Raw genomic sequence first — 16,504 nt, forward strand, 5'->3', positions numbered from 1 at the left:
GGTGGCGCACGCCTTTAATCCCAGCACTTGGGAGGCAGAGGCAGGTGGATTTCTGAGTTCGAGGCCAGCCTGGTCTACAAAGTGAGTTTTCCAGGACAGCCTGGGCTACACAGAGAAACCCTGCCCCCCCCCCAAAAAAAAAAAACTAACAAAAAAAGCAAAGAACCAGGACTCAGTCATTATCTGAAGAAAGCCAAACCATGCTCTAAGAGTGTAAATAACTCAGTGTCTGATAGGTGGAACTCATTCTCTTCTGGGCTCTTCCAAAGTGCTTGGGTCACTTCTTGGCTCCACCCTCTGCAGCACACACAGCTTGTCCTCCAGGCTCAAGCCAGCTCCACCCCACATCTGCTGCTGTCCTTAGTGGTCATCCCACGGTACCTGCATCTCCAAAATGTTGGCTCTCTTGCTGCTGCGGCTACTGCGCTGTTCTTTTGCCAACAGGTTCTCCTAGGCTCTCTTCGGGGACTCCGACCCTGCCACACAGTGCCAAGCCTCAGCTACTCTCCAGGACCACTTCATACCTTCAATACCAGCACCACCTGGGTGACTCCCGCAAGTTACACTGCCACCACCTCGGCAGTGATACAACCTCGGCAGCCTCTGGAACAGTATCTGTGTGCTGACCGTGAGGAAACGCTTGCCAGCTTTCACATCAGTGATGCCAGGCTCTTCTCAATCACTGCTAATTTCTCAGCTCCAGCTCAGCAGCGTCCATTTCCCCAGTAAAACACAGGTTCACTTCTGTGGTGCTCTTACATCATTAACCACAGTTGATTTTTCAGGCCCAGCTAACCAGAACCATAGATTCTCAGATCAAAACAGCAAGAGGCCCTGACAGAGTCATTAAAGGACTCTCAAATTTCTCTCTGAAACGTCACAAGCCAGGCCTCCATCATCTGCACTGCTCTTAACATTCCTCTCCCAAGCTCCTCAGAACAGCTCACCAAGATGGCTTTCAACACTCAAAGGCTTTTCTCACCCAAAGTTCCAAAATCCTTCGACAGTCCTCCCAAGAATACGTGGTCAGATCTGTCACAGCAATATTCCACTATCCTGGTACTATCTGTCCCAGCTAAGAGTTATGATTGCTGCGATAAGGCACAATAACCAAAGCAACTTGGGGAGGCAAGGGTTCATTAGCTTACCCCTCTACACCACTGTTCATCCTAAGGGAAGACAGTGCCGGAACTGAAGCAGGGCAGGAATCTGGAGGCAGGAGCTGAATCTGAGGCCACAGAGGGCGCTGCTTTCCAACTTGCTCCTCATGGCTTGCTCAGTCTGCTTTCTTATAGAGCCCTGACCACCAGCCCAGGAACGGCATCACCCACTATGGACTGGGCCCTCCAATTGATCAATAATTAAGAAAATCCTGGGCTGGTGAGATGGCTCAGCGGGTAAGAGCACCCGACTGCTCTTCCAAAGGTGCAGAGTTCAGATCCCAGCAACCACATGGTAGCTCACAACCATCCTTAACAAGATCTGACTCCCTCTTCTGGAGTGTCTGAGGACAGCTATAGTGTACTTACATATAATAAATAAATCTTTAAAAGAAAAAAGAAAAAGAAAATCCTTTATAGGACTGCAGCCCAGTCTTACAGAGGCATTCTCTGAACTGACTTGACATGAAAGCAGCTGGCACAGTATTCAAGTATCATATCAAAAAAAGCCCTAAAGAAATTCATACACGTACTTGGGTCATATCCACTCCCACTACTTCCCTCCAGTTCCCATCAAGACCTCCAAACACATCACACCTCACCAATTTTTCTTTCATACAGAGGGTCTTTCTATGTAGCCCAGGATGGCCTTGAACTTAGACACCCCAAGTGCTAGGATTAAAAATACAGACCACCATGCCTAGCCCGTCTTTTTGTCCGTTGTTGTTGTTTTAATTTATGTGTATACTTGGCTGTCAGTATGTGTTAGAAACCCTGAAATTCTGATCTGGGTCCTGTGGACCAAACTCGGGTCCTTTGAAAGAAAAGCAAGTGCTCTTAACCACTGATCCACCTTTCCAGATGACCCTTTCTTTTTTTAATTAATAACCCAGCGGGTCCACCTAGTGCTTGCCATGTACCCACAGGTGCAGCCATCCACTGGGGCGTGGACAACCCACCCGCAGCCCACAGCCCACAGCCCCTAAGAAAGGCAATGCTTCTCCCTTCACGGGAGCATCACCTGCTCTTCAGCTACAAGCAGGGCTCAGGGATCACTCCATCCTTGCAGGATTTTTACAGGCTTGATCTCATAAAGGTCTCAGCAGGCAACCGCTGCTGCTCTAAGTTCCTATGTGACAACCTTGTCATGTCAAAACCCAGTGTTTCCCAGCCGCCCTCTTCATCTTCCAGCTCTTACGTCCTTCCCATCCACCCGTGCCATGTTGTTCCCTGAGCCTGGGATAGGGGTTGATACAGAGGACCCATCTATGCTCGGCACATTCATTAACTTTGAGGTATATTTAATTCTTTTAGGTAAGCACAGAAAAGTGTAGATTGAGAGCCCTTTCCAGGACTATTTCATCCTATTCATTTATCTCCTACTTCTGAGAATTTAGAAAATAATCCACATCTACACTGACGACACAGTGCTTACATTAGTAAGACAGAACATGTTGACCAAATATGAGGAATGGCAGAACGTACCACTACAGGAACTTTTGTGTTTAATGTTCATTGTCATTTTTAAAGCATCTAGAACCACAACTGGCTTACAACTGCTTACTAAAATACCGACTAAATAAATTACTCTCTGGAGAAGTAATTTTGGCAGGCCAAAAGAACTTGTAACATTAACAGTTGACTTAAAGCATTAGAAGAGCTTCATTACTTTATATACTACTTTCCCAAATCATTCATCCATAAAATCATCTCAAAAGAAAAAAGGGATTTTAACATTTTACATGTTAAAATGGTTTATGTTGTCACAACAGAGCCAAAAATTAACAACCTTGAGGAAAAAAGTCTGTAAAACAATATTTTGGTACAATTTCATTAGTAATTTATTACATAAAATTGTACTACAATAAAAGGACTGTCTTAGAAAATTAAAAAGCACACGTAATTAAATTTTAATAATAAGAACTTAAAGATTACAGTACAGCCCTTAAAAATTAAAGACTAGTTAAAATTGAATGTGGTTCTAATAAGAACTAGAAATTAACTCTGCGTGCATAGTGTCACTTAAACTTCCATGAAAATATAAAATATTTTGATGAACATGACTGTATCTGGGACAAACATCATTGGCTTCAAAACTTGACACTAAAGGAATTTCCAATCTACACACGCTCAGAGGCTTCACCCAGTAAGCGCTATTACAATCCCATCCAGAGATCCACGATGTGATCCACTGCTGTGACAGTGGTATAAAACATCTCTAATGCACAGTCAGATCGGACATTGGAATCTTTTACACAGAGCATCATCTACATCACAGAGCTGTTCTCTAGCCAAGGGCAGGCTTCTCACTGCTGATCCACTGACACTCTGCGGCCTCCAGCTTGAGCAGTATTGTAGGAGTCACAGAGCTTACATTTCATGCCTAGGATATGGAACTGGACTGTGGACCGTCCATTACAGTCATTGCAGAGAATCTGAAAAATGAAGAGTAAAAATTTTAAGCCTTGTAACTACAAGTGACACTGCCTGATTAACAATCATCTGAAAGTCATATAAAAAATGTGAAAATACACGTATGTCTAAGCATTTCTGAAGTGAAAATGTCTTCTCTCCAGTGAGTATTTTAAAGGTTATTAGGATGGCTTTGAATTCATAAAATAAAAATGTGAATCTGAGAATAGAACACTCAATTTAAAATAGCTCCTAAAAGTATACATACTACAAGCAAGCAAATTAACATAGATATATATTCAGATCTTATACTTATCATTAGGCAAACACTTAATATTTAAAAAACAAAATAACACACACGATGACTTCATTATTTTCACTGTCACTCAGAATTTACCTTAACTAATAAAACTGAAATTTCTACAAATTGGAATATTTTGTTTTATTTTTAGGCTTACTATGCCTCAGCAATGAATTCAAAAATGGAACTTTCTAAATCAAAGTTCTGAAATCAGAGTCTGTTGCATATCCCTAACAAGGACTCAATCTTTTCTGGTGCTAAGATCCCCAGAAGGCAAGTGTTCATCTGCAAATAGATCAATATGTAACTATGCAGCAGTCTTAGCATAATTTAGAAAAGGGCTCTTGGGGTTGGGGAGATGGTTCAGCAGGTAAGAGCACTGACTGCTCTTCCAAAGGTCCTGAGTTCAAATCCCAGCACCATCTGATGACTCACAACCATTCGTAATGAGACCTGATGCCCTCTTCTGGCGCGTCTAAAGACAGCTACAGTGTACTTATTTAAATCTTTGGGCCTGAGCAAGCTGGGCCAACCAGAGTGAGCTGGGTTAACCAGAGCCCAACAACCACATGAAGGCTCACAACCATCTGTACAGCTACAGTGTAGTATATACCTAAATAAATCTTTAAAAAAAAAAAAAAAAAAAGGACTCTTAAAGGCAGACATTAGAGATAGTATGAGAAGGGACCTCTATCAGGTACAGTGTTGAAGTTTCTGTTGTTGTTTGGATTGGGTTTGGGTGTGGTGTGTGTGTGTGTGTGTGTGTGTGTGTGTGTGTAGGTGGTCTGTGTGCATGTGTAGGTGTACATGGAGACCTGAGGTCAGTGTTGGATGCCCTCCCTTCATTGCTCTCTACCTTCATTTTTTGAGACAAAGTCTCTCACTGAACAGGGTGGCTGCCTGGCCAGTGACTTTCAGGAGCCTGTCTACCCCCTCCTCCTAAAGGACAAGGCGATAGGCGTGCATGACCATGCTTCACTTTGTACATGCATTCTGGACATCCAAACTCAGGTCACCGGGCTTGGAGGTCAGCCACATTACCAAATGAGCCATCGTCTCACTCCTTAGTGTAGGGTTTCTTTATAAATGATAAAAAATTCTAATATTGTGGCGCTGTTTATACACTCCATAAAAATACTAAGTCAAAGAATTGTACACTTTTAAGAAATGAGCTCCAATGTATGCAAAGTGTACCTTCTTAAAGCTATTATTTCAAAGAAAGTATCTGCATGAACACAGCAAACTTCAGCCTCCAGTAAACATCACAATTATCAGAGAGTATCTATGGGAATCTTCCACTGTCCTTAGTAACAATTCAACTTTAATTTTGGAAGTTTCCAGAGTAAATAAACCAGAAAGGTTTTTGGTTTTGTTTTATGGTGCTAGGATCAAATCTAGGACCTTGTACTCACTACCTCCTACTGAGGTACATATCCAACATTAAAATAATTATTTTGCTTTGCTTCATCCTTGTGTTCTGAAGTATTTGTAGACATTTAGAACATTTGTATGTCCGAATGTTATTAAGACATCCAAAGGGGTGGAGAGATGGCTCAGCGGTTAAGAGCACTGACTCCTCTTCTAAAGGTCCTGAGTTCAAATCCCAACAACCACATGGTGGCTCACAACCATCTGTAACAAGATCTGACATTCCTCTTCCAGAGTGTCTGAAGACAGCTATAGTGTACTTACACACAATAAATAAATCTTTAAAAAAAAAAAAAAAAAAAAAAAAAAAAAAAAAAAAAAAAAAAAAAAGACATCCAAAAGCTATTATTTTCCAACTCTGATTTAAACTCAATACTATGCTGAAAATAAACTACACAGCAATCCTGTCATTTCTCTGTAGGTCAAAGGAGAAGCTAATTGAGACCAAATGAAGTCTACATCAAAATACAAAGGGCAGTAAACACTAAAACCCAAAGGCAGTTTTCAAAACACAGCAAATACAGTCTCTTGAAAGAAAATTTTGAAAATCTGAGTGAGGCACAAGTAAAATAAAACACCAATGATCCACTTCTGACTCTAGCAAGTCAGCTGCCAAAAACTCATAATGAAGTATTTGCCTGCCACCTAGTGTTGAGAGAAACTACACAAAGGGATTTGTAGGGCTTTTCCTCCCCTGGTCTGATATCAATATTAAAAAAAATTTATTTAAATCATATCTCCCTGCTTTAATTAATTAAAATGGCACTAGGTCAAAGCAATAATTTTTAGAATCTAAGCAAAGAGGCAAAAGTAAGAAAAGATATCATCAAGAAACCTAAAAAGTTCTCAACATGAATTCTACTTACGTCAACAGTCACGTTCTGGTATTCCGACGGCATGGGAGTTTGTGCTACCTCATTATCTAGTTGTCTCCAGTACCGAGTCATGTCCAAGGCAGAGTGCATACACAATGGGCATCTGTAACCTCTACAAGAGATAGCAAGTGGGATCTGCGTCAACTCGGGCTACAGAAGACACACCTCACTGGCACATAAATCTCCAGTCTACAATTCAAGGTAATTTCTTAGGAAGCTGAAAAACCTATCCTAAAAAAGACAAATATTAAATTTAGTATCTTACAATACTTTTAAATCATACGTCTTTATCTTTAACTCTCTAAAATAGAGAACTAGTCAATATTCTTTGTAGGACTGTGTCTTTCCCTAAAATTACCAATAAAACTATTCATTAGCTAAGCAATTTAATTTCTTAGGACACTGATGCAAAGAAATGGTTTTCCTAAAACTTATCCCAATCATAGTACTACTTCCTCTCTAAAATTTTTCAAAAGTTGCTCCCTGTCTAGGTATTAATTTTCTGTTCATTCATCAGTAGAATCAAAGCACATTTCTACTCTTTCCTATTTCTTATCTTATTGTAGTTCCAGTTTTAAAGAAAATTGACTGCTTTTCTTTGCAGTTCCCTGCTGGATCAAAATACTGAATTGATAAAATGTGGACCCTATTCCTCTGCACTCTCCCAATATATGGGGGCTGAAAAACAAGAGGGTTTGCTGCCTCAAGCTGTGGGAGGAAGCAGGCACGATAAGGACATGGCGCAGAGTGCAGTCCTGTTCCCCAAGATCCCACACCCAACTAAACAGCAGCCACCTACTCCCCTCACCACCATCTGTGTATCTATCTACCACACCCAAACAGCGTACCTGGCCATCATGTTTGCCCACCCCACCACCCTCTCACAAAAAACAAATCTTAAAACTTTAAGCTTTTAAATCCATCAAAAACTCACTCTTTCAACATTTCTTCATAACACGTTCTGAAAGAAAACAGAGCACATTTTAGAAAAAGAAAAGTTCCGTGACGTGCACACACCTCAAGCAGGAAGAACGTCATCTGCTTACCTATGAAGGAGATGCCCACACGGCAAGACGTGAGCAACAACACGGGAGGTGTGAATGTCCTAAGAGGAAAGAAAGTTATTAGTGCTTACATAAAGACACTAACAGAGTACTTCAAGTTCAAAACAGGAGATTTCCAAAGTGAAAGCGACCCCACACTCACCTCCAAGCATATTGGACAATTCTGCCGGGAAACATTCTCAATACACTGTTTAAAGGAGAATCTTACATCAACAAAAGCATCAAAAAATAAAAATGTCAACTATAACAGCATTAATAAAATACATAAATACAATAAAATAAACTGACTGAAAGAGCCAGTGAGATGACTCAGCGGATAAAGACTTGCCGCCAGGTCTGAGTACCTGAGTTCAGGCCCTGGAACCGACATGCTGGAAGGAGAAACCCCGCTCCAGCAAGTGGTCCTCTGACCTCCACAGGTGACTACGGAGACAGAATCCCAGCAGGAGGAAGTTCTTATCGATACATACGAGGAGGTAAGGGAAAACACTAAGCCATGGGTGATTCTCTTATTTTCAGTACAAGTCAGGATCCCATTCTAACATTTAAACAGTGAACAATAAATAGCTGAACAATTTTTAAAAATAATAAGAGAGCATATATAGCTTTCTAGAAATAAAAGAGTTTAATGCAGAGAAAACTCCTTCAAAAACTGAATTGAAAATTCTAGATTATAATCTCAGCCCTGCCATTTATGAATCTTTAAGATTTTAGAAAAGCCAGCACTTCTTCATTCTAATTTTCTCCATTTATAAAATAAAGCTAACATGTATTTCATTTTTGCTCCCGAGTACACTCCATATATATACAAACCCACCTACCTTACCATCTGTGTAATTAGGATGTTTCTGACAGTTCACAGCATTGCTGAGTAAATGACATGTGATGAAATGACTGTGTGTATACACACATGTGCGTGTGTGAACACAAATGTATTCTATATATGCTCTGGAAACCAGAACAGAGCCAGAAAACAATAATCCATGAGACTACTGGCCCCAGACTATCATCATTAGCCTGTCTTTTTCATGATCCTCTTGAGAAGAGGCGTCTCTATGTTAACTCAGGTGACCCATGAACTTATGGCACTTCTACCTCAGCCTGCCGACTGCTAAGACTGCAAGCATGTGCCGGCAACTTCTGCCAGTTTACTTTGCTAACACCCTAAGTTTTTAAAGTGAGACTCACTCTTTAACAAACTCACATTCTGCTCATCAAGTTCCTTTAAGCTGAGACAGGAATCTTGGGAATTGTCTTTCTTACCTCACTGGTTCTCAACCAGTGTTCACTATTCACCCTGACTGCCTCGCTACCATACAATTTTAGGTCAAGTCCTACCTAATACTGTATTTCTACAAGAATCTCTTACCTTTATCTTCTACAGAATATGGTGATTATTAAATTATTTCAAATATTCTCTCTGTGTCTGTGTATTCATTCTCTCCATTCCCCCATCTCTGTCTGTCTGTCTGTCTGTCTGTCTCATCTTCAGACAGAAGGCATTATTAGTCACTGTACTGGAATGTCCTGTACTTTTACACTTTGCTTTGCGGATCCTCCATTCTTTACATTCTTACAGTAGATAGAATCAGTACTATAAATATAGATTGTTTTTAAGTAGGGAGAGGGTCTGGAATTACAATAAAGTTCCTATATCCACATTTATAAGTCTTAATCATGAAAGGAAATACAAAGAATCATTCTTAGGAAACGATGTAAATAGGTTACATCACTTAACTTTTTTCCTTTTAAAGTTAATCTTAGAAGCAATATCAATGATAAGCATCAATAAACCAACTGAGAAGCTGTACTGGCTGGTTTATGTCAACTTGGCACAAGTTAAAGTCATCAAAGAGGAAGGAGAATCAGTTGAGGAACTGCTTCCATGAGATCCAGATGTAAGGCATTTTCTCAATTAGTGATTAATGGAGGAGGGCCCAGCCCATGGTGGGTGGTCCTATCCCCGGGTTTGTGGTCCTGGAATCTATAAGAAAGCAGAATGAGCAAACTGGAGGGGAAAAGCTAGTAAGCAGCCCCCTCCATGACTTCTACGTCAGCTCCAAGATTCTGCCCTATTTGAGTTCCTGTCCTCAATTCCTTAAATAATGAACAGCAATATGGAAATGTAATAATACAAAAATGCAAGCCAAATAAATCTCTTTCCCCAAGGTGATTTTTGATCATGGTATTTTGACACAGCCTTAGAAACCCTAACTAAGAAGCAACATGCTAATAACTGCTGTAAAAGACACCCTTACATTACAGAGAACAAATAGTGGATCCAAGATTCTTAGGCATATATTTTATATTACCTACTGAATTCTGCTCTTTGGAAAGCAAAAAAATATAGTTGAAGTTGGTAATATATGAAAAATAGAATGTTTCCAAAATTTATTAATATTTAATCTGGTTTTCAAAACATTAGCATTTTTTTAAATTATGCAAACTGAATAATGTACCTTGTGTTTTCCTCGAAGATTCATGGCTAGGCATAAGTTACATTTCAAGCAATGGAAAAAATCTTCCTTTGGACCAATCCTAACAAAATATAAGATGGAGGTCAAAAGATTATTTTTTTATTACATGATAATTTGTTCCCTATATAATACCCAAACATAGGCCTACTGTAAAAATACTCCAACCCCACTAGGACTACGGAGAGACTACTGTCTCTCCAGTGCCAAAGGTAAGCAACACAAGCAGAGGGACACTCTTCCAGACTTCTTCTCTTCTGCAAAGAGGGGAAGGACGCACAGGACGGGCACACAAATCCAATGTGCTGTTCTGCAACTTATCTACACTTACTAATATAGCCCAAGGATTACTATGTCTGTCCATAGGAGACCTCTTCTTCCTTCTTATAGTAGGGGGTAGAGATAGATGTACCATGTTCAACACCATTTCCTTATTGATATAATTTAATTATTTTTTCAGGATTCCTACAAGTGACCCTAATGAGTCAGAGGGTACTGGATCAACTGTAATACTAGCAACCTGAGCCTCCAAAGACTGCTAGCGTACATTCCCAGACAGTGCACGATCCATGTTCCTCACAACCTGCACATTGGCACATGTGTAACAGAAAAAAATACATCACTTTAACTTTCACTTCTCAAATTAAAAGACTATTCTATTTATATATTTTGTGAATCTTCTGTTGATATGCTCTGCTCATTTTTCTACCTGGTTATTTGTCTTTTATCAATTTAAAGGAAATCTTTATACATCCTGGATATTCATCTTTTTCATTTATGTATATTAGGATTAATTCTCTGGTCTGTTGTCTAAAAAGTGAGTTCCAGGACAACCAAGGTTATATACAGAGAAACCTTATCTCAAATAACTAAAAAAACAAAAACAAAAAACAAACAAACAAAAAACCAAAACCTAAATCTTCAATACTACTTAGCTTTTCACAATTTTGTTCTCATATGATAAAGACTATGATCAAACTTAAAAACACGGCACAACATTCTTAAAGATTTACAAGCAAAATTAGCAAGTTAAAAGTCCTGAGAAAGAATGAAGATTAAACTGAGTATTTACAAACTCTTTAGCCAATACATACACTGTCCCCTAGTCCAATTCCTTTTTAATAAATTTTGTTCTAAATCAAGCAATGGTGGTATATGGTTTAATCCCAGTATTCAGGAAGCAGAGGCAGGAGAATCGCTGTGTGTTTGAGGCCAGACTGGTCTACAGAGCTAGTTCCAGGACAGCCAAAGCTATACAAAGAAAGCCTGTCTCAAAAAACAAGCAAACAAATTCTATTTTAAGGAATAAGGAGAGAAGGGGGTTAGTATATGAGAGGGTTGGGGGGGGGGGAGAAATGTTGTAATTAAATTACAATCTCAAATATAAACAAAACCAGAAAGATTCACTGCACTAACTCTAATCATGAGCTTATAGGCAATCAATCAGACTATGACTTTCAGATGGCTGTATCTTAGATGAATGAGCTCCCTTAAAACAAAAGAAAATGGAACCGGACAATGGTGCGCACGCCTTTAAACCCAGCACTCAGGAGCAGAGGGAGGTGGCTCTGAGTTCAAGGTCGGCATGGAGTATATAGTGAGCAGTGAGATGTACTTGTTTGAGTGGAAATGTCCCCCACAAGCTCCCTTATCTGCATGCTGGTTGGTGGTGATGTGTGGGGTGGTTTAAGAGGTATGGCCTTGCTGGAGGAAGTGTGTCACTGAAGATGACCGCTGAGACTAAGGTGATTGCGAGTTCTCATTCTCTGCCTCCTGCTTACAGTTCAAGACATGAGCTCTCGAGCTTGATGAGCCAACCACCATGCCTACCTGTCACCTGCTGCCAAACTGTCCCCATCAGACTCTAACCCTTGGGAACCACAGTTCAAATAAACTCTCTTCTAAGCTGCCTTGGTCATAATGTTTTATCACAGCAAATACACTACTGCCCAAATGTACTGGAAATAATTCAAAGAGGGCATTTTATATACAGTACCTACAAATCCCACAGTTCTCACAATGATACTGCTTCTTATCTTTGTCAAACAGGTGGCAAATATTGCAGTAATATTCTCCAAACAATGTGCTACAGTCTTCGCAAGTCTGTTTGGCCTGAAAAGGACACAGTAATTAAAAACTCGAGTAAATTTATCAAAACTATTTAAATATCCAGAACTTATGTTAAAGTATGTTTAGCCTATTTTTTATGTTTTTAAACATCTAACTCAACAATGTTGCTTCCTCAGAGAATTAAGTCTCATTTCCAACTTTTGATTAAATTATTTTCAACCCATCCTAAACCTTTAAAACAAAATGGGGCAGATGCCATAAAGCCTTACATGTTGGAGTTTTTCACAGTTGATGCACTGTACTTCCTTGACTTTGAAACGATCTAGCTGATGATCTTCATTGGTATCGTGACACAGTCGGCAAGTATAAAGCTTGTCACAACAAGGTGCCTAACGCCCGGGGGAACAAGGGGAAGATAAGAAGAGAAGACAAATTAATTACAAATAAAGGAAGTCCTACAAGTTCACAGATTACAACCAGTGGATACATGGCTAGCATTCATTTCTTGGCACATTTGATACTAATAATCTTCCCCTTCAATAACTGTTTGACTCTAAATACAACTTTCTTTTTTTTTTTTAAGATTTATTTATTTATTATATGTAGTAAGTACACTGTAGCTGTCTTCAGACACTCCAGAAGAGGGCATCAGATCTCGTTACAGATGGTCGTGAGCCACCATGTGGTTGCTGGGATTTGAACTCAGGACCTTCGGAAGAATAGTCGGGTGCTCTTACCCGCTGAGCCATCTCACCAGCCCTAAATACAACTTTCAAACACAAAAATTTTGAAAGATAGAAATCTCTAGACAAAAAAATAAAATGAACACCCAACTCTCATTCTCAGCCTAACAGAAGATAGGTAACACCTTTCTGAGATCATTTATATACCTTGACATTTAAACACAAAATTTTCACTGATCATGGTACACACAGCTAATATTGCACAGGACGCAGTAAATATAAAAAACAAGAGACAGTCACCGTTTTTTAGATAGAGTCTCTCTAGATAGCCCTGGCTGTCCTGGAACTATGTAAAGCAGGCTGGCCTTAAAATCAGATTATCTCTGCCTCCCAAGTGCTAGGGGTAAGACCATGCATCATCACCTCCAGCCTCACCAATCTGGAGAATGTTAATAACTGCCAGTCGTCTACTGAAATCTGTCCCTTACTTCCTGAACACATTACCCAATTTTTCTACAGTTGGATCCCACACATGATCATATGCTTTAAAATACGTCAAAATGGTACAACAGGAAAACATAAAACCCTTGACTCTAAACTAACCAAATGGAAGAGAGGCTCTTTACCCATCTGGGTCACTTGGGAATCATTACATGGAAAGAAATACACAGAAATGTATTTTTAATTATTTAAACATCATTATTGTTAGGTCATTTCATTATAAGTATTTAATTTTTACCCTGCTATATCAAGAAATGCCCAGGCTTGGGATGTAGCTTAATGGGAGTTATTTGCCTAACAAGGTGCTAATTTCATCACCCAATCTCAGTATTCAAAACAGAAAAGCCGGGAAAAAAAATCTTTTATATACCTTCACATCTCTACTGGCTGGTTTTGTGTGTCTGCTTGACCCAGAGAAAGGAGCCTCCCTTGAGGAAATGCCTCCATGAGATGGAGTTGTAAGGGATTTTCTCAATTAGTGATCAAGCGGGGAGGGCACAGCCCATTGTGGGTGGTAGCATCCCAGGGGCTGGTGGTCCTGGATTCTATAAGAAAGGAGGCTGAGCAAGCTAGGGAAAGGAAGCCAGTAAGTAACATCCCTCTATGGCCTCTGCATCAGCTCCTGCTTCCTGACCTGCTTGAGTTCCAGTCCTGACTTTCTTTAGTGATGAACAGCAATGTGGAAATGTAAGCTGAATAAACCCTTTCCTCCTCAACTTGCTTCTTGGTCATGATGTTTTGTACAGAAATAGAAACCCTAAGACAAATTGGTACCAGCACAATGGGGTATTCCTGTGACAACCTGACCATGTTCTGGGGAGGACTGTGGAAGGACTTTGGAACTTTGGGCTAGAAGATCCATTGGGTGTTAAGAGCTCTGTGGGATGTTCTGTAGGAGCTTGGAAGATAATGTTGAGAACAGTGCAAAAAATGGAGGCCTGGCTTGTGAAATTTCAGAGGGAAGATTAAAGACTCTTCTTATACAGGCCGTTGTTTTTATTTTGAAAATTCTGTGGTTTTGGTTAACTAGGACTGAACAATCTGCTGTGATTAACAAGATATCAGAACTACTAAAGCAAAACCTTTGCATTACTGGGACTATTGATGCTGGTTGGCTGGAGCTAAGAACTTAGTGGTGACTAAGAAGAGTCCAGCATCATTGAGGTGACATCTGGGAAGTGTTTTCTGAGAGCACAAAGGCTGTGTTCTAGAGCTAGCCAAGGTTGTACCTCGTGCTGCAGCAGGACTTGGTAATGTGTAAGAGTCACCCGGGTGGTACTGGTTTTGAAGGCATGAAGGGGTTATGAAGAGCAGCGGAGGCTCGGCACTGTGAGAGACCACGGAAGCCCATTGGTGAAGGTGCAGCCTCAGTTGCAACTGACGGCCCAGGACTGAAAGGGTCATGCAAAGGATTTGAGGCTGAATAAACCCTTTCTTCCACAACTTGCTTCTTGGTCATCATGTTCTGTGCAGGAATACAAACCCTGACTAAGACAGCATCTAAACACAAAATGTTTTAACTTCACTAATATTTACTAATCATGATGCATATATTAATATTGCATAGGATGCAGTAAATATAAATTTGAGGGGTAGAGGGGGGAACCAAACTTAAGGCACACTCAGAGAAACAAAAAAACTTGGACTGACTGGTTTTGTGTATCAAGTTGACATAAGCTAGAGTCATCAGAGAGGAAGGTGCCTCAGTGGAGGAAATGCCTTCATGAGATCCAGCTGTAAGACATTTTTGCAAATAGTGATCAATGGAGGAGGGCCATATGGGTATTGTAGGTGGTACCATCCTTGGATTCTATGAGAAAGCCGGCTGAGGACGCCATGGGAACAAGCCAACAAGCAACAGCCCTCCATGGCCTCTGCTTTATCTCCAGCCTCCAGGTTCCAATCCTGCTTGAGTTTCTGTCCTGACTACTCCCAATGATGAACTGTGATATGGAAGTATAAGCCAAATAAACTTGCTTTTTGGTCACAGTGTTTAGTCTCATCAATAGAAACACTAAGAATTAAATTTAAAAAAAGAAAATTCCTAGGCCAGTAGGGTATCCTAATACAATTACTTTGCAGTTCTACACATTACCGATACTATAAGGGAACCATAACATAGTTCATCCTTTATGCTCAAACATGTCATTGGCTTTTTTCCTCAACATTTCTCTAACCTAAATATAAATACATCCCCAATAATCCTTTCAATACCTAAATTTTCTCACTTTAAATGGCCTTGTATTCCAACGCTTCTCTGACACAGTCTTATACTTAGACAACAGCAGCTCACCAACTCAGGACCTTGTTATACTCTAAAGCTCTTAAGGAAATCAAAGACCTTTTGATGATATGAATTATAGCTACACTATCTCATCCCAAAGTTACCAATGTCTTTAAAGCCCTGCCAACTGCTTCTCTTCAATGAGTTTGACTCATTCCCCCTTTATAGAAAATGTCTACCATATATTTAAGTTTGAATGACCAATTTGTTTTTTCAAGTCAAATGTTCCATGAACAAAGCAATTAACTTACTTCACAAGACAACTAACTGGCTAAGAACTGTTCCTCAAGAAAACCAAAGTGCTTGTTAAGTTTTCTATTTGAAGAACAAGTTATTTAAAATGTGTGTAAGTATGAGCTAAGATTTAGTAACTATTAATTTTAGTGTAAGAAAGGGAGGGAGGAAGGAAGGAAGGAAGGAAGGAAGGAAGGAAGGAAGGAAGGAAGGAAGGAAGGAAGGAAAAACGAAAGGAAGGAGAGCAAAGACTTAGCACGCCACGGAGTACAAGCCAGTAGTAAGCAGCATTCCTCCACGGCCTCATCTTCAGTTCCTACCTCCAGTGCCTGCCCTGCAGGAGAACCTGCCTTGCTTTCCCCTAATAACAAACTGTCACAGGAAGGCCAAACAATAAACCCTTTGCTCCCCAAGTAATTTTTGGTTGTGGTGCTTATTACAGCACAAGAGAAGCAAACCCCTGTGCACTGCCTTGCCAGCTAAGAGCAGCCTTACTCGTATGCTGGGTCTCCCCACTCTGCTGGGTCTCCCCACTGTGACTATTCAATGGCTCTCCCTTTCCCTGCTGCCTTACAAAACGTCCTGTTGGATCCTTTCCCAGTGTACAGAAACATGCTGTAACATGGCTTTCAGCAAAACAGTCACATTTTTGCTCTCCTTGGCAATAAAAATCCAAAAATCCTCTATGCTATTTTCAGTATCCACTCCAAGGAAGCTTTATCCTTGACACTTTTCTTATCAAGATCAACGATGACCTTCCCCTGGCCAAATCAAAAGCCAATTGTCACTCCTTATCTTACTTAAACAGCTATACTTGATCTAGTAGATGACTTGCTCCCTGAAACACCTCAACTGGCCTCTCATAAGAGGAGCTAGGCGTGGTAGCCTTTAATCCCAGCACTTGGGAGGCAGAGGCAGGCGGATCTCTGAGTTCAAGGCCAGCCTGGTCTACAGAGCGAGTTCCAGGACAGCCAGGGCTACACAGAGAAACCCTGTCTCCAAAAAACCAAAAAAAAAA

At 40.3% G+C, this 16,504-nt stretch overlaps 1 protein-coding gene across 1 annotated transcript in view; it reads right to left on the bottom strand.

Moving 5' to 3' along the window:
* Window positions 1-3,046: 3,046 nt before the first annotated feature.
* Rchy1 (ring finger and CHY zinc finger domain containing 1) overlaps window positions 3,047-16,504 on the bottom strand; it is a 15,121-nt gene continuing 1,663 nt past the window's right edge. Inside the window, exons 2-9 of the mRNA XM_021210627.2 lie at window positions 12,054-12,173; window positions 11,711-11,826; window positions 9,700-9,778; window positions 7,383-7,427; window positions 7,223-7,281; window positions 7,111-7,137; window positions 6,168-6,288; window positions 3,047-3,595 (exon numbers count right to left, since the gene is read on the bottom strand). Of these exons, the coding sequence (XP_021066286.1) occupies window positions 3,467-3,595; window positions 6,168-6,288; window positions 7,111-7,137; window positions 7,223-7,281; window positions 7,383-7,427; window positions 9,700-9,778; window positions 11,711-11,826; window positions 12,054-12,173 (696 nt within the window). The 3' untranslated portion in view covers window positions 3,047-3,466. The remainder of the gene's footprint in view (window positions 3,596-6,167; window positions 6,289-7,110; window positions 7,138-7,222; window positions 7,282-7,382; window positions 7,428-9,699; window positions 9,779-11,710; window positions 11,827-12,053; window positions 12,174-16,504) is intronic.

Source organism: Mus pahari, chromosome 13, assembly GCF_900095145.1.
Source record: "Mus pahari chromosome 13, PAHARI_EIJ_v1.1, whole genome shotgun sequence".
NCBI classification, from domain to species: Eukaryota; Metazoa; Chordata; class Mammalia; order Rodentia; family Muridae; genus Mus; species Mus pahari.